Source organism: Dreissena polymorpha, chromosome 2 (assembly GCF_020536995.1).
Source record: "Dreissena polymorpha isolate Duluth1 chromosome 2, UMN_Dpol_1.0, whole genome shotgun sequence".
NCBI classification, from domain to species: domain Eukaryota; kingdom Metazoa; phylum Mollusca; class Bivalvia; order Myida; family Dreissenidae; genus Dreissena; species Dreissena polymorpha.
In genome coordinates, this window is record NC_068356.1 from 6,872,612 (window position 1) to 6,891,786 (window position 19,175).

At 34.5% G+C, this 19,175-nt stretch overlaps 2 protein-coding genes across 2 annotated transcripts; both read left to right on the plus strand.

The window, feature by feature from the left end:
• Window positions 1-1,377: 1,377 nt before the first annotated feature.
• LOC127865602 (potassium voltage-gated channel subfamily A member 3-like) lies at window positions 1,378-2,400 on the plus strand. Its single transcript, XM_052405467.1, has one exon. The coding sequence runs from the start codon at window positions 1,378-1,380 to the stop codon at window positions 2,398-2,400; it is 1,023 nt and encodes a 340-aa protein (XP_052261427.1).
• Window positions 2,401-14,143: 11,743 nt separating this feature from the next.
• LOC127865607 (potassium voltage-gated channel protein Shaw-like) lies at window positions 14,144-16,731 on the plus strand. The gene is made up of 2 exons (XM_052405474.1): window positions 14,144-14,426; window positions 15,433-16,731. Exons 1-2 carry the CDS (start codon window positions 14,144-14,146, stop codon window positions 16,530-16,532), a joined length of 1,383 nt encoding a protein of 460 aa, XP_052261434.1. The 3' UTR covers window positions 16,533-16,731.
• The last annotated feature ends 2,444 nt before the right edge of the window (window positions 16,732-19,175 follow it).

Here is a 19,175-nt window from a genome sequence, read left to right on the forward strand (position 1 = left end):
AAACAATGAAGGACACGCTCAGACTTGACATCAGTGGAACGATGTTCAGGATAAAGAAAAGTACATTGCAGAACATCCCAACCAGTCGTTTGGCGAACTTAAACGACTTATGCGAGGAATACGACAGGAAATCGGGTATTTATATTTTTGACAGGGATGCTGTCTCCTTCAGATACATACTGAATGCCTATATTAACGGGGAGTTGCATGCGCCGAAAGACGTCTGCCCAAACCAGTTCAGAACAGAGCTCGACTTCTGGGATATTCCAATCAAGCTGTTGTCACTGTGTTGTTTGAAACACTTTTATGACGGACAGGAAGACATAGATACGTTACAAATATTGATCGAACGGAGTCACGAAACTCCTCTTGCTAAGATTTCTACAGTTACGGAACCATCTGCCATCAGTAGTTTCAAAGCATGGGACACAACCACAGAAAATGAAGTTAAATCAAATGATGCTTATACTAAAATGACAAACAAAAATAAGAAGAATGTCAATGGAAATGTTGGGACGACTAGGACAGCTTCATCGGCACCACCATCGCTATGGTTACTGCTAGAAGAATCAAATTCATCCACTGCTGCAAAGGTGAGCAAAACATTTAATAGTTTACATTGACTTATTCAACCTACGGCATAATTATCACAAAATAACAACAAAGTAGTAGGGGGAAGGGGGATAAGGGAGACTTTATAAATGCCTTGCAAGTAGCCTCTATATATCGCACTACAGGAATTGTTACATTGTATTAGAAAGCTTTCTGAAAAATACTTAAAAACATTTTTTTGACATATACTTTTTGTGCATAGGAAAATATTTCTGCGATGATAAATTTCAATAGGCAGTGTCATAGATAATTGTGTGGTAGAATTGTTTTAGGGATTGATTTATCACACACTCAGTTAGAGTCGATATGTAATGGAGCATTGCATCTAACAGTTTGTTGTATTGTGTTCAGACCAAATATTTACCATAAAAAATAAACGGGATGATATGATTTAATAACGTATGAATCGGGTAATAGTGTTTATTGTGTTTGAAAAATTTCGTTCGTTCTGTTCTGTGCAGTGCGAGTTTTTTGTTGTTTAAATTTGATAGATATATTTTGTTCAAGGTGTTCAATTAATTTCATTTAAAATATAACGTTTTAATGATTTATTGGCAATATTGACACAATTAAGCTCTGTCTAAAATATAAAATAGAAACAAGCAAAAAAAAATGTTTTTATTATTTTAGGTTTGGTGTTTCATCTATTTGGCTGTTGTGGTGGTCAGTGTCATAGTTCTCACCATCTGGACGCAGGTTGTTGTTAGAGTTGACCTCTACATTGAGCAAAATACCAACGCTGTTCCGAATTACACATACTTCAACATGCCTAGTCAAATGAAAACATACTTGGAGCATAAATATTCTCCGCTACTTCTCTTACTGGGTCTAACCGACCCCCACCCAGCCCTTCTCGCAGCCGATGCATTCTGCATGGCTGTTTTCATTGTGGAGCTGATTGTGCATTTTTGTGCCTGTCCCAGTAAAAGTCAGTACTTGAGGAGCAAGTTCAACGTAGCAAAAATACTTCTCTGCATCTGTATGATCACTGCTTCGGGACTCGAGATGAATAAATCACATATGATTGGAAATAACGAACTGTTGAAATTTTTCCTCATCATGAAGAGTATCAGTGTTTTCAGACTGATATTCATATTTCGTTTGCGAAAATTGTACAAAGACTTCGATCTCCTTCTGCTGGCGATCAGCCACAGTTTCTCGGAGCTTGTACTGCTGCTGTTCAGTTTCTCCATCCTCGTGATCGTCTATGGAACAATCATGTTCTCCACTGAATTAGAGACCGACACGTTCAAAAACCCACTGTACGCCATGTGGTGGGCTCTTGTCACCATGACGACAGTGGGTTACGGTGACTTCTATCCGACGACAACGCTGAGCTACTTCGTTGGTGGTGTCTGCGCGGTGAATGGACTGATAGTGATTGCACTTCCCATAGCTGCCATCGCTTCAAACTTCTCCTTGTTCTATTCGAGAAATGGCTTTTTAACAAAACATATGAATGCTGTAAAGCAAGGTTGTGAGAAATCAAACACGAGAAATGGCGATCTTACGAAGCCTTTGAATGTTGTGAAGCAAGATCACGAGATATCAAACATGAGAAATGGTGATCTAACTAAACATTTGAATAGTGTGAAGCAAGGAAGCGAGAAACCAAACACGAAAAACGACAATCTAACCAAACATTTGAATGCTGGGAAGCGATGGCGTGAGCAATCAAACACGAGAAATGTAGATTTAATAAAACATGTGAACACTGCGAAACCGGGTAAGGAGAAATTAAAACCGAGAAATGGCGATGTGATAAAATATGGAATGATGTTAAAGTGATTTTATGGGCATTTTACAATGTTTAATTGAGCTGAAAAGAATTAACAGGTCAAAAGAACACACTTTTTTGCGAATTTGTAAAGCTGCTATGTGTGTATTGTATATGTTTTACAGAAATGCACAGCTGTGAATTGGGTGTTCATCAGATGCTTAAAATAGAACTGCATAGCTGTGCATTGGATGTTCGTCAGATGTTTAAAACAGAAATGCACAGTTATTCATTTGGTGCTCATCAGATGTTTAAAATAGTAATGCACAGCTGTGCATTGGGTGTTCATCAGATGTTTAAAATAGAAATGCGTAGCTGTGCATTAGGTGTTCGTGAGATGTTTAAAGTAGAAATGCACAGCTATGAATTGGATGTTCATCATATGTTTAAAATAGAAATGCATATTTATGCATTGGGTGTTCGTCAGATTAAGGCCTATTTTGAAGTTTGTCATTAAATTCTTTATATTGATAAAAGTACACATTGTAAAAAGCTCTAGTAAAACATCAAGAAGAAAAATAAAAATAACGAAAAAAAAGGTAACCCGCAGCAGGGCTCGAACAAGTGACCTTGGCGTCCTGGAGTAAAAACCAATTAGACCGCTCGGCCATCCTGCCAAGTATGTATGAAGGACGTATTTTATACTTTATATAAGCAATCTTCGTAGTTTCACAAAATAAAACGACAACAACAGAACTTTCCAAATAATTCAATCGTTTTGCGTTGCAACGCTTTATAATTTTCTGGCTTTTAAATCGTCAAAAGATGAATATAATGGATATATTAGAGCATGGGAAATGTTCAGTATATCTGTTTCCTCACCAATATCATAACTTAAACGAAAATTTGCGAATCTGAAACAACTTTTTTCAATTTTGTTAATTTGCCAAAACGTGATAATGCCCCTTTAAACATATGATGAACACCCAATGCACAGCTGTGCATTTCTATTTTAAACATCTGATGAACAACCAATGCACAGCTGTGAATATCTATTTTATACATCTGACGAACACCCAATGTACAGCTATGCATTTCTATTTTAAACATCAGATGAACAGCTAACATCTTACAGCCAATTTCACATACCTCTGTTTGTCGATATTATTGTAACTGTTTGTGCATGTATAATCGTTGCTCGCAATCGTATGAAATGTTCAATATGTATAACTTATTTACATTTTTTGTTATATTATTCCTTTGATATTTCAAGAATTAAAATAAAGCCCGTACACGTCTGAGTAGATAAAACATAAATTATTCATTACCTTAAAATACTTTACTGTTAAGCAAAGCACTTTTTTGACACTATATTATTATTTTCATTACTATATCATCCAGCAGAAATGTTGACATTTACAATAGTATTTACAATACAAAGTAATCAAATGATATTCCGTTCATCTAAATATTTTATACTGTAATTTTGTTGTTACTATTGTTTTATGGTTTGTTAAAGTGATATTATGGGCATTTTTCACTGTTGAATTGAGCCGAAAAGAATTAACAGGTCAAACGAGTAAGTTAAAATATGGTTACTGACCAATTATCTGAAACTCATCTCTGTACCAGTTGTTTATAAAAAATATATTGTTTATTCGATATTTTACGTGACTCACCCAGTCCTCTAAGCCGAAATGATCCGTTAAACAAAATAGTGTTTTTGTGTCGTATGAAAGAATTATACTAAAACTAAATTTAGGTTCACATCGTACATGCATGATCAGTTGTCAAACGACAGTACGGTTGATATTCAAATGCATTGTTTTTTCTCTTTCCGGAATATTGTTTTAGTACGTTGATGCTGCATTTACAAATATAAGAGTATATGAAGTGAAAACACCAAAAATAAACAACGGTTGCGAGAGACACCTATAAACTGTAAGATGCCCATAATATCACTTTAAGCATGTGTGAGATTTTTTCAAGATTTATTTCCACTGTCTGAATCACGTTTACTCATTCAAGTATGTATATTTACTTAAGCCATTGACGGCTTCTTTTGCAATTATCACAATTAAAGTAGTGTGCATATAACAATATCATGTTTTGTTCGCCAAATGGACAATTTTGTCTAATATTTTGTAGACAGTTTTTGTTGAGGCTCCTATGTCATATGGATAAATGTCTAGATATATATGATAAAGTTAATATTTTAACAAGTGGGCATGAGCAAAGACTTCAAACAGTTTTTGGAAGAAGGCCACAATATGAAGATAATTACCATATATTCCATCTTTTAAATGTGCGGTTGCGTAGAAGACTATTGATTTTGCTTAAAAAGTCTCATTAAATCATATGACGAAAAGTGTGTGGTCAGTTTTGACTAATTTTCAGTACTTAAAGTGATATTATTGGCATCTAACAGTTTATAGGTGTCTATCGCAACCGTTGTTTATTTTTGGTGTTTTCACTTCATATACACTTGTTTTTGTTAATGTAGCATCAACATACTAAAACAATATCCCGCAAAGAGAAAAATAATACATTTGAATATCAACCGTACTTTCGTTTGACAACTGATCACGCATGTACAATGTGAACCTAAATTTAGTTTAAGTGCAGATTCGTTTATACGACACACAGACACAATTTTGCTTTAAGGATCATTTCGCCTAACGGGACTGGGTGGGTCACGTAAGATATCGAATATAAAATATATTTTTATAAACAACTGGTAGCAAGATGAGTTGCAGATAATTGGTCAGTAACCAAATTTGAACTTACTCTTTTGACCTGTTAATTCTTTTCAGCTCAATTCAACAGTGAAAAATGCCCATAATATCACTTTAAGTGTAAAGAATCTTTAGAGATGGCAACTAGATTTTTACGAAACATTTATACCTCTGCCGTTTAAGAGGAAATAAATTGATTAATTAATTATTGTGGCGTGGTAATATTCTCTGTAAACAATTATCCTGTTACATTAAGTTTGTAGATTTTCCCTTCTTCGAAATTATGTATGTTGTTTAGCTACTTTAAAGTTATGTGATTATTGGATATTTATGTTAATGACGATGAGCTGTATATGCTTTACACGAAATAAGCTATTCTGGTCTTTTCATTTAATATGTTTAAGAAGTTTGTGTCAACTGACAGACTGCAAAACATCAACGTCGAATCTAAAATATAGAGCTCGATATAAATATTACAGTATGTGGTTTTTTTAGGCTGGTCTGAAGGCAGGTAAAATACAACTAACTGCAAATATATCATATAATTTTAATGAATAGTTAAGAGTAAATTTATTTAGTAAACAAATTGTGTTTAAAGAAGGAGTTGCTCATAATGAGCATTCCTTTCTTTTGTTATAGTGTTTTCTACTCTATTACAAAACTATGTGTGTGTATTTCTAGAAGCAATGCATTGTTGTGTATGCTCATGTTTTCAATTTCAACCAGTACCAAGATCGCCATGGCGTAGTGGATATGGTGTCCGCCTAGCGATCGGGAGGTCATGGGTTCGAACCCCACTGGGAGCGTTCCTCTGATCTCCCTCAAAGACACCAAGTATATGTTATAGTCCCAGGAAACGGACTCGATAGTGTTTATATAAGCCTACGGCTTTCGATGCAATCGAGCTAAAATAAATAGGTTTAAACTAACCACGATGGCATGTGTGATAAAGGTTTGAAGCAGTTAGTTTTTCAGGATATAAGTTACTGATATTTCTAGATGATCATTGTGTTGATGTCGTGATTGGTCCGTTTTAAAAATACTAGAAAGCATGTCTGTGTTCACGATAAGCAAAAACAATTTATTAAATTTTATTTACCGTTTGCGCTTGTAGAATATGCGTTTTCAATGCGTCGACTGCCAACAGCTTTGTCTCTTCCGTTATTGCATCCATAACGCCATGGCGCATTTTCTCGCACGTTGCGCATACGTTGTCTCTTGGTGAGGCGATGCGGACATGTGGCAAACAAGTAAGCCACACATCTTTGAAGGCCGTCAGTCGAAGAGCACGCACCTGTTGATTTGTGCATGTTGTAGAGTATTCTTCTTGCAGGGCCAATTTGGTTGTTTCCGCAGACAGGTAAACAAGAGAGAAATTGTCAATGCCTCGCGGAGCAGCAGGCTGAGGAATACCCCTTTCATTAGACGTATTCTGTATAAATCGAAGGACGCGCAGAACATCGTAATATGAAATGGCATGAGCGGGTTTTCTTCCAGTATTGCCGTGGACTCTCGGCACAAAACCCTTTTCACGAACATGTTTTTTGGAGTGCCTTAAGTTTGTCTACAGAAAGACAATACAATAGTAAGAATGTCTGTCGGCATACTACCATTCCATTTACCCGAAATGTTGGCCGAATCCTCAGTCGCTTTTCACCCTTGGAATTCCTCTCGGTGTCTGGTACCTTAAGAAGTGCCATTATACTCAACTCCTTTTCTTGGGTTTTTAACGCCTGTACATCAAGCATATGGGAGAGGACGTCCTCATAGCTGAATTTTGTATTACAACGTAATTGACAGCCGCATCCATTTCTAATAAAATCTCTCGCACTAACTTCTTCATTATGGGTTTAATACTCTACATCGCTGCTACATTCAGCAGAATCATGGTCTACAGAGGATAGGCACAACCTAGCACGACACCCAATGACAACTTCACACTCCTCTTCTAAAGGAAAGTCAGACTGTTCATCCCTGTCTTCGGATGTTTCTTCATGTATTTCTTGGGAATTTGCGGGTGTCCTTCCAAAGTGATCCGAGAGTAGCGATTCCAGTTCCTGCGAAAGCAAAATGTAAAATATTATGTATGGCGTACATTTGACGGTGAACAATTCTGTTTCAACGCGGTTTGCAATGAATAGACGAAAAAAACTTGTCACCGCGGAGTATCGAACCACGATTTTCGTTATACCACTATAATTGTTTATCAATAATTATTTTCTCTGTTATTCAATACAGGACCTCGTTTGTGATAACAAATTATTTAAATTTTATAAAAATAACATAAATTATTCAATACTAGCCATAGTTGATCAAAGAGAAAAAAAGAAAAATCAATGAACGCAAGTCGATCTTATTACCCTATGATATGCGCATTCGAGTAAAATTTGCCCTATTATTATGTTAATCATGCTCTTGGCAAGTTATTATCGCACAATTTGTTGAGTTCGGCTTGAAGTCAAACATTGAATTTCCGCCTTAACTCAAAACGGCTGTTCTTCTAGAGCTTATTGATCTCAAAATATATAGTTGTCAACTGGACAGTACTACATGAAACACTGAGTAGTATTAATGTTTACTGCAGGAATGTGAAATCTAAACCATCGTGAATCGTATTATAATGTAGGTTGAATTCATATTGACTTTTTTTATTGGTCTTGCGACAGCGGTTTTAGCCTGTGGCAGAAGGATGAATGCTGATACGACGGCTTGAAGCCCAATAATATAACCAATATAAATTATATCAATAGTATGCAAAATAGTTCAGAGTAAATATCATCAACATTTTATTTAAATATAACTAAATATATTTTAAATGGCTTGCAACTGTAGAAAATTGAAAGAAATTGCTTCAACACAATCAATTCATTGAAGGAACCTGATGGTCAAATGAAGGATCGAGGAAGTAAGGTCCGAGGAGAGTTTATGATGCCGCTGAATGTGTTCAAACAACAATTTGAACCCTTTTTGAGAATCAAGTGTTTCGTTTAATGTTTCTTTCAGTTCAATGCTTTATTGTATATGTTTGATAAACTTTGTGATATTATTTTTCATTTGCTCGCAGGTTCGTGTTTGTGTTTTGTGTGTTTTTTCTGATTGTGTATATCTTAAAAGACTTCTAATGTACAAACATCGATTACATATTAAGACAAATAATATGTCTGAAGTGTATGTGGACAAGTATCCTTATACATTAATTGTATTTGCAAGGCAGTGATGCATTTGAATATTTTAGAAATGCATATTGTTAATCAATTCAGAAGTAGAAGAATTTATATAATAGCTCTGCATGTGCTTATTCATTTAAGATGTACCCAAATATGATAACCAACAAACAATCCAGACCCAGATGCGTGAAGTATTGTCCCGAATTTGCCTTTGCAGTCAGTACAGGCTTATCTATACAGACAATTGCCGCCTATAATTGCTATTCGTTACGAAGAGACATTCTATACATGTAAATGCGAATTGCAATTACAGAAGAAAATGTTTTCCCTGATTCTAACCTGGGACGATGCTTAACCAACATGCGTTAAGTCAGAATTTCATAAAGCGCGGCTCGTTCATTATTTATAAAATTCTTTTACACAATATCACTAATCGATCATATTTGATACAAACGTAGTTGCCAACAGGTCTTCTTTTGTGTTATTTCTATGGCTATAGAATGTGCTGCTCGTCGGCACTCAGAATGTAAAACTTGATGTGTGCACAACAGGGTACTTGTTAATTAATAATAAATAACATGTATGCAGTAATGAACACATGCCATTGTCTGGAGCTTAAAGATAATTAATTAGACATGGAATAATTGTTCTGAAATTCATCTGTAAGCATCAGATTATGACATACGCTTGCGGTTGTAAATTGTATAACTATTGTATACATATTTCTATCAACTGTATTTGATTATTATTATCTACGTAAAACAATGTTCAACATATGTTTTATTTGTTGCTGTTATTTTGTTTGTGTTTTCAATAAAAACTCATACATCGCTTTGAAAAGCCATAATTTCCTTAACTGTGCTGCGATTTCCATGAACTTGGTCTTATTCAACGCAGAAATGAATGTAATTTCTGGAAATGTACATATTTATCTTGCAATGATATATCATATCTTGCCTATCTGATGATAAACAACTCGCGTGACCTACTCGTCGTCAACCTTACCCGACCCAAGACTGAAATCTTCACGGCGTAAAGGGCATTTTCCCTGCAAGGTTCACGGACCTCGGTACCATAATTCAATAAAACGTTTAAAAAAACATTCTTACCGTTCTTGCCGTTACATTATGCATCAAAACTAACTGTCCAGTACCGTTTGAAACCTTTTTATTTACATTTCAACTGGCCGACATTTTAAACACACGAGTGATTTAATTGGTCCAACGCGAAAGTGTGTCTTCATTCTCTGAAGATGTCATACTTGAATCAGGTCAGATCGTTAACGAGTTGATCACGCGAGTTGTGTTTCATGTTATTTCTTAAACTTTTAACCAGCATTTAAAAAAAATATATCAACATATGTACATTTCCAGAAAGGAAGTGCGTTTATGAGAAAGTAGACTTTTATTCCATCGTAAATAATTGTTGTAACGCGAATAAACGTACCGGTATTGGCGTCAACATGTTCGTTAATAATGCGAATGTCAATATTTAGTCTCGTTATCTTAAACCAACATTTGAAATAGACGAAGAACATTATATAAAACAAATTAAAAAGCAGTGTTTACTGAAGTGAAATGCATAACGAACAAGTAATGAAAATCGTTTTAAATTTAACAGCTGTGCTGTAGTTTAACGTATAGGTTTAGTTGTCTCGTAAAAGTTTCCATTTCTGGGGGGGGGGGGGGGTCGCCTTGTAAAGTTATTGCTTTTTTTAATGTTAAAAGGATAAGTCAACATATTGAGATATATTATATATATAAAAATAACAAACCCTGAGTGACTTATTAGTGGTAAGGAACTTATCACGTGAATCCAAGCTAATAAATGGTGAAATCAATGGTATATTTCAACATTTAAATGCGGTACAAACTGCTTTATAGACGGCCATCAACATTACTTGGCATGCTTTTGACGATTATAACTTTTCATGAAAGTAAAGAAAATCACCACACTAGTACATAAAAAAACATTTGATTCATAATATCATTTAAAGATAGTATATTAGTTTGATCAAACATCCCTCTTTCATGTTCATGTTTTCATGTTTTATTCCAAGAGTACGAAAATAGAGTTACTAATATTCAAATCGTTCTTCTATGAAATAAATTGTGCAAGTAGTTTCAACTTACATTAAGACAAAAATGCTTCGTTCTTTAAAATCGTAAACCTGTAACGAAGATATAATATAGGTAAATCAAATGCAAAGTGCATGATTCAAAATGGGAAAGTACTGCACACAGATAATTGAGTACTCATTGACCTGAAGAAAAATAAGGTTGGAACAAACCAATGCTTCTTGAGGAAAAACATATGTAATTATTTTTCTACGAAAAATGTGTCCATATGAACGTTAAAGCCTGTATTGTCATGCCAGCTGTGTATGCTAATCGTCAGGCTTGTAACAGTTGTTTTATGTACGATTCGATCGTCAGTTAAGTAAATAAAACATATATGGATGTGCACGCTCACCAATTGTGTATCTAACATCTGATTCTCATTGAAAAATTGCTTGTCCAGACTTGTTTAGCAATCCGTTGTCATACATCGTCTTCTCAATGCAGTGCACAACTCATTCAGAAAAGCTTTATTTGAGATAACCGCCCTTGTCCGGCCACTATTTTCTGTCGCTCTATGACACAAACTTAACATGACAAGAACTACGACACAATTTTTCGGATGGACAATAAGTTACACATTATGATGTGTTTCGAATACCATCGAGTGTAAATGAACATTTTTCTTCAAAAACATAAGCACTGTAATGTTGCTTATTGCTTGATTATAGGTGACTGAATGTGATTTACATGAAGACAGAGTCTATATAATAATTGTTTCATTGATCCTATATTATAAGTAACTGCAGGCGATACGCATACAAAGTCTATATTATAATTGTTAATCTGACAATGACAGGAATATGAGTAGTATACATTAGTCATTATAAACCTGTTTAATGCTTTTAACAAAATACAGGTTGTATCAATCGTTGAAATTAAAAATCCCGTATTACGCTACTCGCTGTTTCCAATTCCGTATTACCATACTAGCCGGACTACTTCGACCCATTTAATGACGTCAAATTACGCGCATCGAAAATGGAAATATTTTATATAACGAAATATATTACGTAGTACATCGTGTGACGTCATTTCTGTGACGAAACACAAAAGTTTTATCTAAACTCTATGGAATTTAAGGACCTGTCGGACGTGGTGTTTTTTAACAGTAAAATATTTGTTAAAAACAGAGATCGAATTCAAAACTTATTTTGGAGTGTGTGTTTATCGAGCATAAATGTATATTTCGACAGGAATACAAAAAATAGTGTGGTTTAAACTAAGTTTCGATACAGACATGGAAGATAGAAGTGGAAGTGTATATTGTTTCAACGTTTTTGTTATAAACATCGGATTAAAGTTGTCAACTTAATTGTTATAAACATTGAATTAACGATGGCGTTAAGGTTAGCGTGTCGGAAAGCTTTTCCCGGTTCGAATGTTTACACGTTAATTTACATAAACTGTATTAATACGCGTCTAAAATAAACTATGGCGTACCGTTTTAGTCATTGTTTTGTCAGTTTTGTTAAAGTAAAAAATACAATTGTTAACTGTTTTCGTTAGCTGCTGTATATAATAAAAGGAATATTACGCTAGTCAATTGTTCCAAGAGTTTGTATCGCTCTCGTGGCTTGTGCTATTTCGTATCACACTCGAGGCGCCGCCTCTCGTGTGTTACGTCATCACACATGCCACTCGAGTGATACAAACTCTTGGAACAATTGACTAGCGTAATATTCCGTATTTATTACATACCGGTACATCCTTTTCGGCAAACATTAAAACAAAAACTAAATGAATGTGCACTAAGTAAATATATGTACTAAGTATTTAAGTAATACATGGAAAGAGAAATATCCAACTATGCCAGCATATATAGTAATCGATTTTTGAAAGGGATTTTATACGAATAGAAAAAAATATTTTACATACTGCATTATTGATTCACCAACATGATTTACAGACTGCAAGAGATGACATATATGTATTGAGTTGCAGTGTATGATCCAAATGAATTAACACTAACTCTTGCTTTCATAGTTAAGAGTTATTGCCCCTTTGTTATTTTGGAACATACTTTGAATGGAATATATCTTGGCAACTAAACAAACTATTAACTTGAAACTTAAGGTATATCTGTATGAAAGGATTGCAGTGCATAACAACTGTTACTTCTGTTCCCGTAGTTTTAGAGTTATTGACCTTTGCTTATTTCTGTTTTTCATTGTTGTCCGATGCAAACGTCGAAAAATATAAAAGGTATTGACTTGACACTTCAAGAGAAGATACATCTTATTTGGGGGAAATGCAGTGCACAAGAGTGATAGCACTTGCGTTCAATATGTTTTATAGTTATTTCCCTCTTTATGCGTTATATTTACATTTTTCCGGAGAATATCTTACAAACTTAAAGGTAGTAGATCTCAACGAAGTGCATTGCACATATACAATTACTCCTGCTTTCATTATTAAATATGTTTGTGAAAGTCATGCTGAGAATTTAACTTTCACATATATCGAGTTTTAGTTGCTTCTGACAGCGTCGTGAGGACGGGGTCGTTTCAGGAACGTGAGTGACTATTCTTATTTCTTTTAAATAATTTCGTAAGAAAATTTATATAATTCAAGTGACTATACTACGAAAGCATCCGGATTACTGTAATCATTAGTGGTCTCCCTGTGTTCATGGCGCTATCATAGACATATTATTGGCAGACCGGGCGCTCTATGTACAAATGCCCTCTAGCTACCCTATCATCAGCATGTAAAAACGCATACAAATATTTGATAAACAGCGCATTTTAAGTGAGAGTACTCATGAAATATTAATAAAATGTCATTAATACAAAGATGTGCCAAATGGCAGCTTCGTTTGTTAAGAACATGGACACAAACGAATAAAATAATGCATTTAACGAGTGAGTAACCCCCAATAATATTTATTTCATTTATTAATCGCATGTGCACAGAAAAGGAAATGTTTAACACTATCATAACGGTTGAATACATACTACACAAGAACGGTAAATTTTAATATTCAAGTTCCTGCTTTAATTGTGTCACTATATTAAAAAAAGAATCATTAGCTGTTATTTGCCACAATAGGTTATGATTTTCCCGAACATGTCGTAAAACACCTGACAAAATGGTTGTTAATCCATTAAGCAAAAAAAAACAACACAAGTCATAATAAATCACAACACAGGTTACTTTGTTATGTGAAAAGGAATCTAAAAGATTATGAATCACTTGATAAGTAAAAGGCAAAAATAATATACAAACATCGCAAGCCCTTATAGAACTACGCCTCACACTAAATAATCTCTTAAACACCAAACTGACAAAACTCTGGCAAAAAGGAAAAGAGAACCACAAAAGCCGTTCTGGGTAATCTTGAAATACCAAGTTACATATTGATCCGACTTTTAATGTTAATGTTATAACTAATACGCTCCGGGTTTGTTGGTTTTTGTTTCAATAATAATTCAATTTTATAAAAATATTTGAACCAAATCAATAAACTCAAAAAGTTACGCTTTTTTAATTAACACAAGCGTTAACCAATACCCTGCCCGGAATGATACGTATTTGCAAATTCGTTTAAATTATTCTTGTATAAAAATAACGTTATGCCGCGAAACATAATTAAACCGGTGTTACCGTAAGGGATTTAGTTTATGCCAGACCTTTACTACTGTATTTTAATGTTAAGATCGGGAACCAGAGTAGCCAATCGCAGTGTATCATAATGCAAAGCTGATTAGAGGAGCATTTAAAAGGTTGAGTAATATCGGGAAATTGAAAGTGTAAATCCATATTTTGCACGCAGGAGCCTACCAGTAACAAACAATGAATGACACGGTCAGACTTGACATCAGTGGAACTATGTTCAGGGCAAAGAAAAGTACATTGCAGAACATCCCAACCAGTCGTTTGGCGAACTTAAACGACTCATGCGAGGAATACGACAGGAAATCGGGTATTTATATTTTTGACAGGGATGCTGTCTCCTTCAGATACATACTGAATGCCTATATTAACGGGGAGTTGCATGCGCCGAAAGACGTCTGCCCAAACCAGTTCAAAACAGAGCTCGACTTCTGGGATATTCCAATCAAGCTGTTGCCACTGTGTTGTTTTAAACACTTTTATGACGGACAGGAAGACATAGATACGTTACAAATATTGATCGAACGGAGTCACGAAAATCCTCTTGCTAAGATTTCTACGGTTACGGAACCATCTGCCAACAGTAGTTTTAAAGCATGGGATAGTGTCACATATAATGACGTCAATTCAAATGATGCTGATACTAAAATAGCAAAAGAAAATAAGAAGAATGTCAATGGAAATATTGGAAGGACTAGGAAAGCTTCATCGGCACCATCATCGCTATGGTTACTGTTAGAAGAATCAAATTCATCCACTGCTGCAAAGGTGAGCAAAAATCAATAGTTAACATTGAATTATTCAACCTATGACATAATAATCACAATATAACAACAAAGTAGTGTGGGAAAGGAAGCCTTTTTAAAATACCTTGCAAGCGTCCTTTATACATAGTACTACACGAATTGCTTTTTGAGCATAGCGAAATAGTTCTACGATGATAAATTTCAATAAGCAGTGTCATAGATTGGAGAAATTAAAAATAACCAGCTATGTCTAAGTCATTATTCATGAATCTATACTTTCCTTTGTTTTGTTGATTATGGGAAGAAAAGCCTTGATACTAATTTGGAAGAATTGTTTTAGGGATTGATTTATCACACATTAAGAAAGAGTCGATATGTAATGGCCTATTGTATCTAACAGTTTGTTTTATTGTGTTCAGAAATAAAATTTACCATAAAAAAATAAACGGGATGATATGATTTAATTACGTATAAATCGGGTAATAGTGTTTATTGTGTTTGAAAATTTTCGTTCATTCTGTTCTGTGCAGTGCGAGTTTTTGTTTGTTTAAATTTGATAGATATATTGTGTTCAAGGTGTTCAATATATTTCATTTAAAATATAATGTTTAACGATTTACTGGCAATATTGACACAATTAAGCTCTGTTTAAAATATAAATTAGAAACTAGCAAGAAAAATGTGTTTTATTATTATTTTAGGTTTGGTGTTTTATCTATTTAGCTGTTGTGGTGGTCAGTGTCATAGTTCTCACCATTTGGACGCAGGTTGGAGTTAGAGTTGACCTCTACATTGAGCCAAATACCAACGCTGTTCCGAATTACACATTCTTCAACATGCCTAATCAATTGAAAACATACTTGGAGCATAAATATTCCCCGATACTTCTCTTACTGGGTCTAACCGACCCCCACCCAGCCCTTCTCGCAGTCGACGCATTTTGCATGACTGTTTTCATTGTGGAGCTGATTGTGCATTTTTGTGCCTGTCCCAGTAAAAGTCAGTACTTGAGGAGCAAGTTCAACGTAGCAAAAATACTTCTCTGCATCTGTATGATCACTGCTTCGGGACTCGAGATGAATAAATCACATATGATTGGAAATAATCAACTGTTGAAATTTTTCCTCATCATGAAAAGTATCAGTGTTTTCAGACTGATATTCATATTTCGTTTGCGAAAATTGTACAAAGACTTCGATCTCCTTCTGTTGGCGATCAGCCACAGTTTCTCGGAGCTTGTACTGCTGCTGTTCAGTTTCTCCATCCTCGTGATCGTCTATGGAACAATCATGTTCTCCACTGAATTAGAGACCGACACGTTCAAGAACCCACTGTACGCCATGTGGTGGGCCCTCGTCACCATGACGACAGTGGGTTACGGTGACTTCTATCCGACGACAACGCTGAGCTACTTCGTTGGTGGTGTCTGCGCGGTGAATGGACTAATAGTGATTGCACTTCCCATAGCTGCCATCGCTTCAAACTTCTCCTTGTTCTATTCGAGAAATGGCTTTTTAACAAAACATATGAATGCTGTAAAGCAAGGTTGTGAGAAATCAAACACGAGAAATGGCGATCTTACGGAGCATTTGAATGTTGTGAAGCAAGAACACAAGACATCAAACATGAGAAATGTTGGTGTAAAGCAAGGAAGCGAGAACTCAAACACGAGAAACGGCAATCTAACGAAGTATTTGAATGCTGGGAAGCAATGGCGTGAGAAATCAAAAACGAGAAATGGAGATTTAACAAAACATGTGAATGCTGTGAAGCCGGGTAAGGAGAAATTAAAAACGAGAAATGGCGATGTAATAAAATATTGAATGATGTTAAGCATTGACAGGAAACCTCAACCACGAGAAATGGCGATGTAACAAAACATGTGAATACTGTGAAGCAAGGACACGATAAATCAAACGCGAGAAATAGCTAATTAAGAAAACATTTGAATGCTGTTAAACAATAACGGAAGAAATTAAATATGATAATTGACGATTTAACAAAGCATTTTAATGCTGTGAAGCTAGGACAAGAGAAATCAAACACAATAAATTGCGATCTATAAAAAATTGAATGCTATAAAGAACGCACCACAACGATGCTATGAAATCATAATGTGTAAAATCAAACACGAGCAATAGCGATCTTATTAAACATTTGAATGTTGTGAAGCAAGGACAGAAGAAGAAATCTTGCACACGACCGAGCAAAAATTGTTAAAATAATATGAATTTGGAAGACTTTTAAACTTAGAGCATGAGATCATGACAGGAAACATGAACACACTTTTTTGTAAAATTGTAAAGCTGCTATGTGTGTATTGTATATGTTTTATTATCCTCATTTTTGATGCTAAAATTATTAATTTACAGCAAACATGACTTTTGTAAACTAACATAAATGTTTGTCGATGTAATAGTTACTGTTTGTGCATGAATAATCGTTGCTCGCAATCGTATGAAATTTTCAATATGTATTACTTATTTACATGTTTTGTTTTATTATTCCTTTGATATTTCAAGAATTAAAAAAGGGTTGCACAACGTGTGAGTAGGTTAAACATAATTAATTTATTACCTAAAATATATTTCTGTAATTAATCGCAAGTTTGAACACAAGCCATTCAAATTTATAATAGTGTGTTTTAACGCACAGGTCGAGATGTGTGCACTTTTTATCATCCTAATTATTTTTATAGAGATAACTAAGACAAAATAACAACAACATGGTCCTTTCTTGATGTTCTGAAAGCATAGAAAGTATGATGAAAATGAAGATATAGAAAATTTACAATCACCATCATATTAAATGAATACTGTTGCAATATCGAATACATATCTCACTAAGAATGATGGAAATTCCCTGTACAAAACTTTTGATTTTTAACACCATATACAAGTATAAAATAAACAATAAGATAATTGATGAAAATAAATAAATAAATTTTGTACATTTTTCATTCTTCAAAATTGTGCATGTTGCGTAGCTACTTTAAAGTGATGCGATTATTTGATATGTATGTTAATGACGATGAGCTGTATATGCTTTAAACGAAATAAACTATTCTGTTCTTTTCTGTTCAATTAAAAGGAAAACTGTTTAAGAAGTGTGTGTCAACTGACAGACTGCAAAACATCAACGTCGAATCTATAGTATAAAGCTGTATACAAACTTGGAGCGGATATAATAAAGCTTATTTGCACAAGTGCATCAGGCTTTTCATACAGGGGGATGAATTTATTGTTTATCATTTATTATTTTCTCTGTTATTCAATACAGGAGCTCGTTTGTGATTGCCAATGTTTAGATTATATATTTACAAAAACACACATAAAATATTCAATACTTACGCATGCCATAGTTGATCAAAGAGAAAACAATGAAATATCAATGAGTGCAATTCGATCTTATTCCCCTATGATAAACACATTCGAGGAAAATGGTCCAAATTATTATATTATAATAATGCTCTTGGCAAGTTATTATCGCCCAATTTGTTGAAATCGGCTTGAAGGCAAACATAGAATTTCCGCCTGAACACAAAAACAGCTGTTCTACTGGAGCTTATTGATCTCACAATATAATATTTGTCAACTGGACAGTACTAAATCAAACATTGAATATGATAAATGTTTACTCCAGGAATGTGAAATCTTACCATCCTGAATAATATTATAATGTGATGACTTCATATTGACTTTGTTATTGGTCTTAGGACAGCGGTATTAGCCTGTGGCAGAAGGTGGAATGCTGATACGACGGCTTAAAGCCCAATAATATAATCGATATGAATTATATCAATAGTATGCAGAATATTTCAGAGTAAATAGCATTCAAACTTTATTTTAATGTAACTTAACATTTTTTAATGGTTTGCAGCTGTAGAACATTCGACCGACATTGTTTCAACACTATCAATATATTGAAGGAACCTGGTGGTCATATGAAGGATCGAAGAAGTAAGGTTCGGGGGAGAGTTTATGATGCCGCTGAATGTGTTCAAACAACAATTTGAACCCTTTTTGAGAATCCAGTGTTTCGTTAGAAGTGCCTTTCAGTACTGTGCTGTATTTTATATAGTTGAAACACTTTGTGAGATAATTCTTATTTTATTTATTGCTTGCAGGACCTTGTTTGTGTTTTGTGCTTTTTTTTCTCGTTGTGTTTATCTGAAAAGACTTCTAATGTACAAACATCTATAACATCGTCAATACTAATGTTAGATCTAAAATATGTGAAAGGTATCAATAAAGAGTGCTGTTTTGTGCAAGAAAGTGATGCATTTGACTATTTTAGAGATGTATATTTTTTATCAATACAGAAGTCGAAGACATTCTATTATAGCTTTTCCCGTTCTTATTCATTGAATATGTATATGCATGTACATGTATCTCCAAATATACATCTCCAGATGCGAGAAGTATTGTTCCCAATTTGCTTTTGCAGTCAGTACAGGCTTATATATG

Coding starts and splice junctions, on each gene's coding strand:
- LOC127865607 (XM_052405474.1), top strand. CDS start 14,144: ATGAATGACACGGTCAGACTTGACATCAGTGGAACTATGTTCAGGGCA. Junction 14,427..15,432: donor AATCAAGCTGTTGCCACTGT/GTTGTTTTAAAC, acceptor TTATCTATTTAG/CTGTTGTGGTGGTCAGTGTC.
- LOC127865602 (XM_052405467.1), top strand. CDS start 1,378: ATGCCTAGTCAAATGAAAACATACTTGGAGCATAAATATTCTCCGCTA.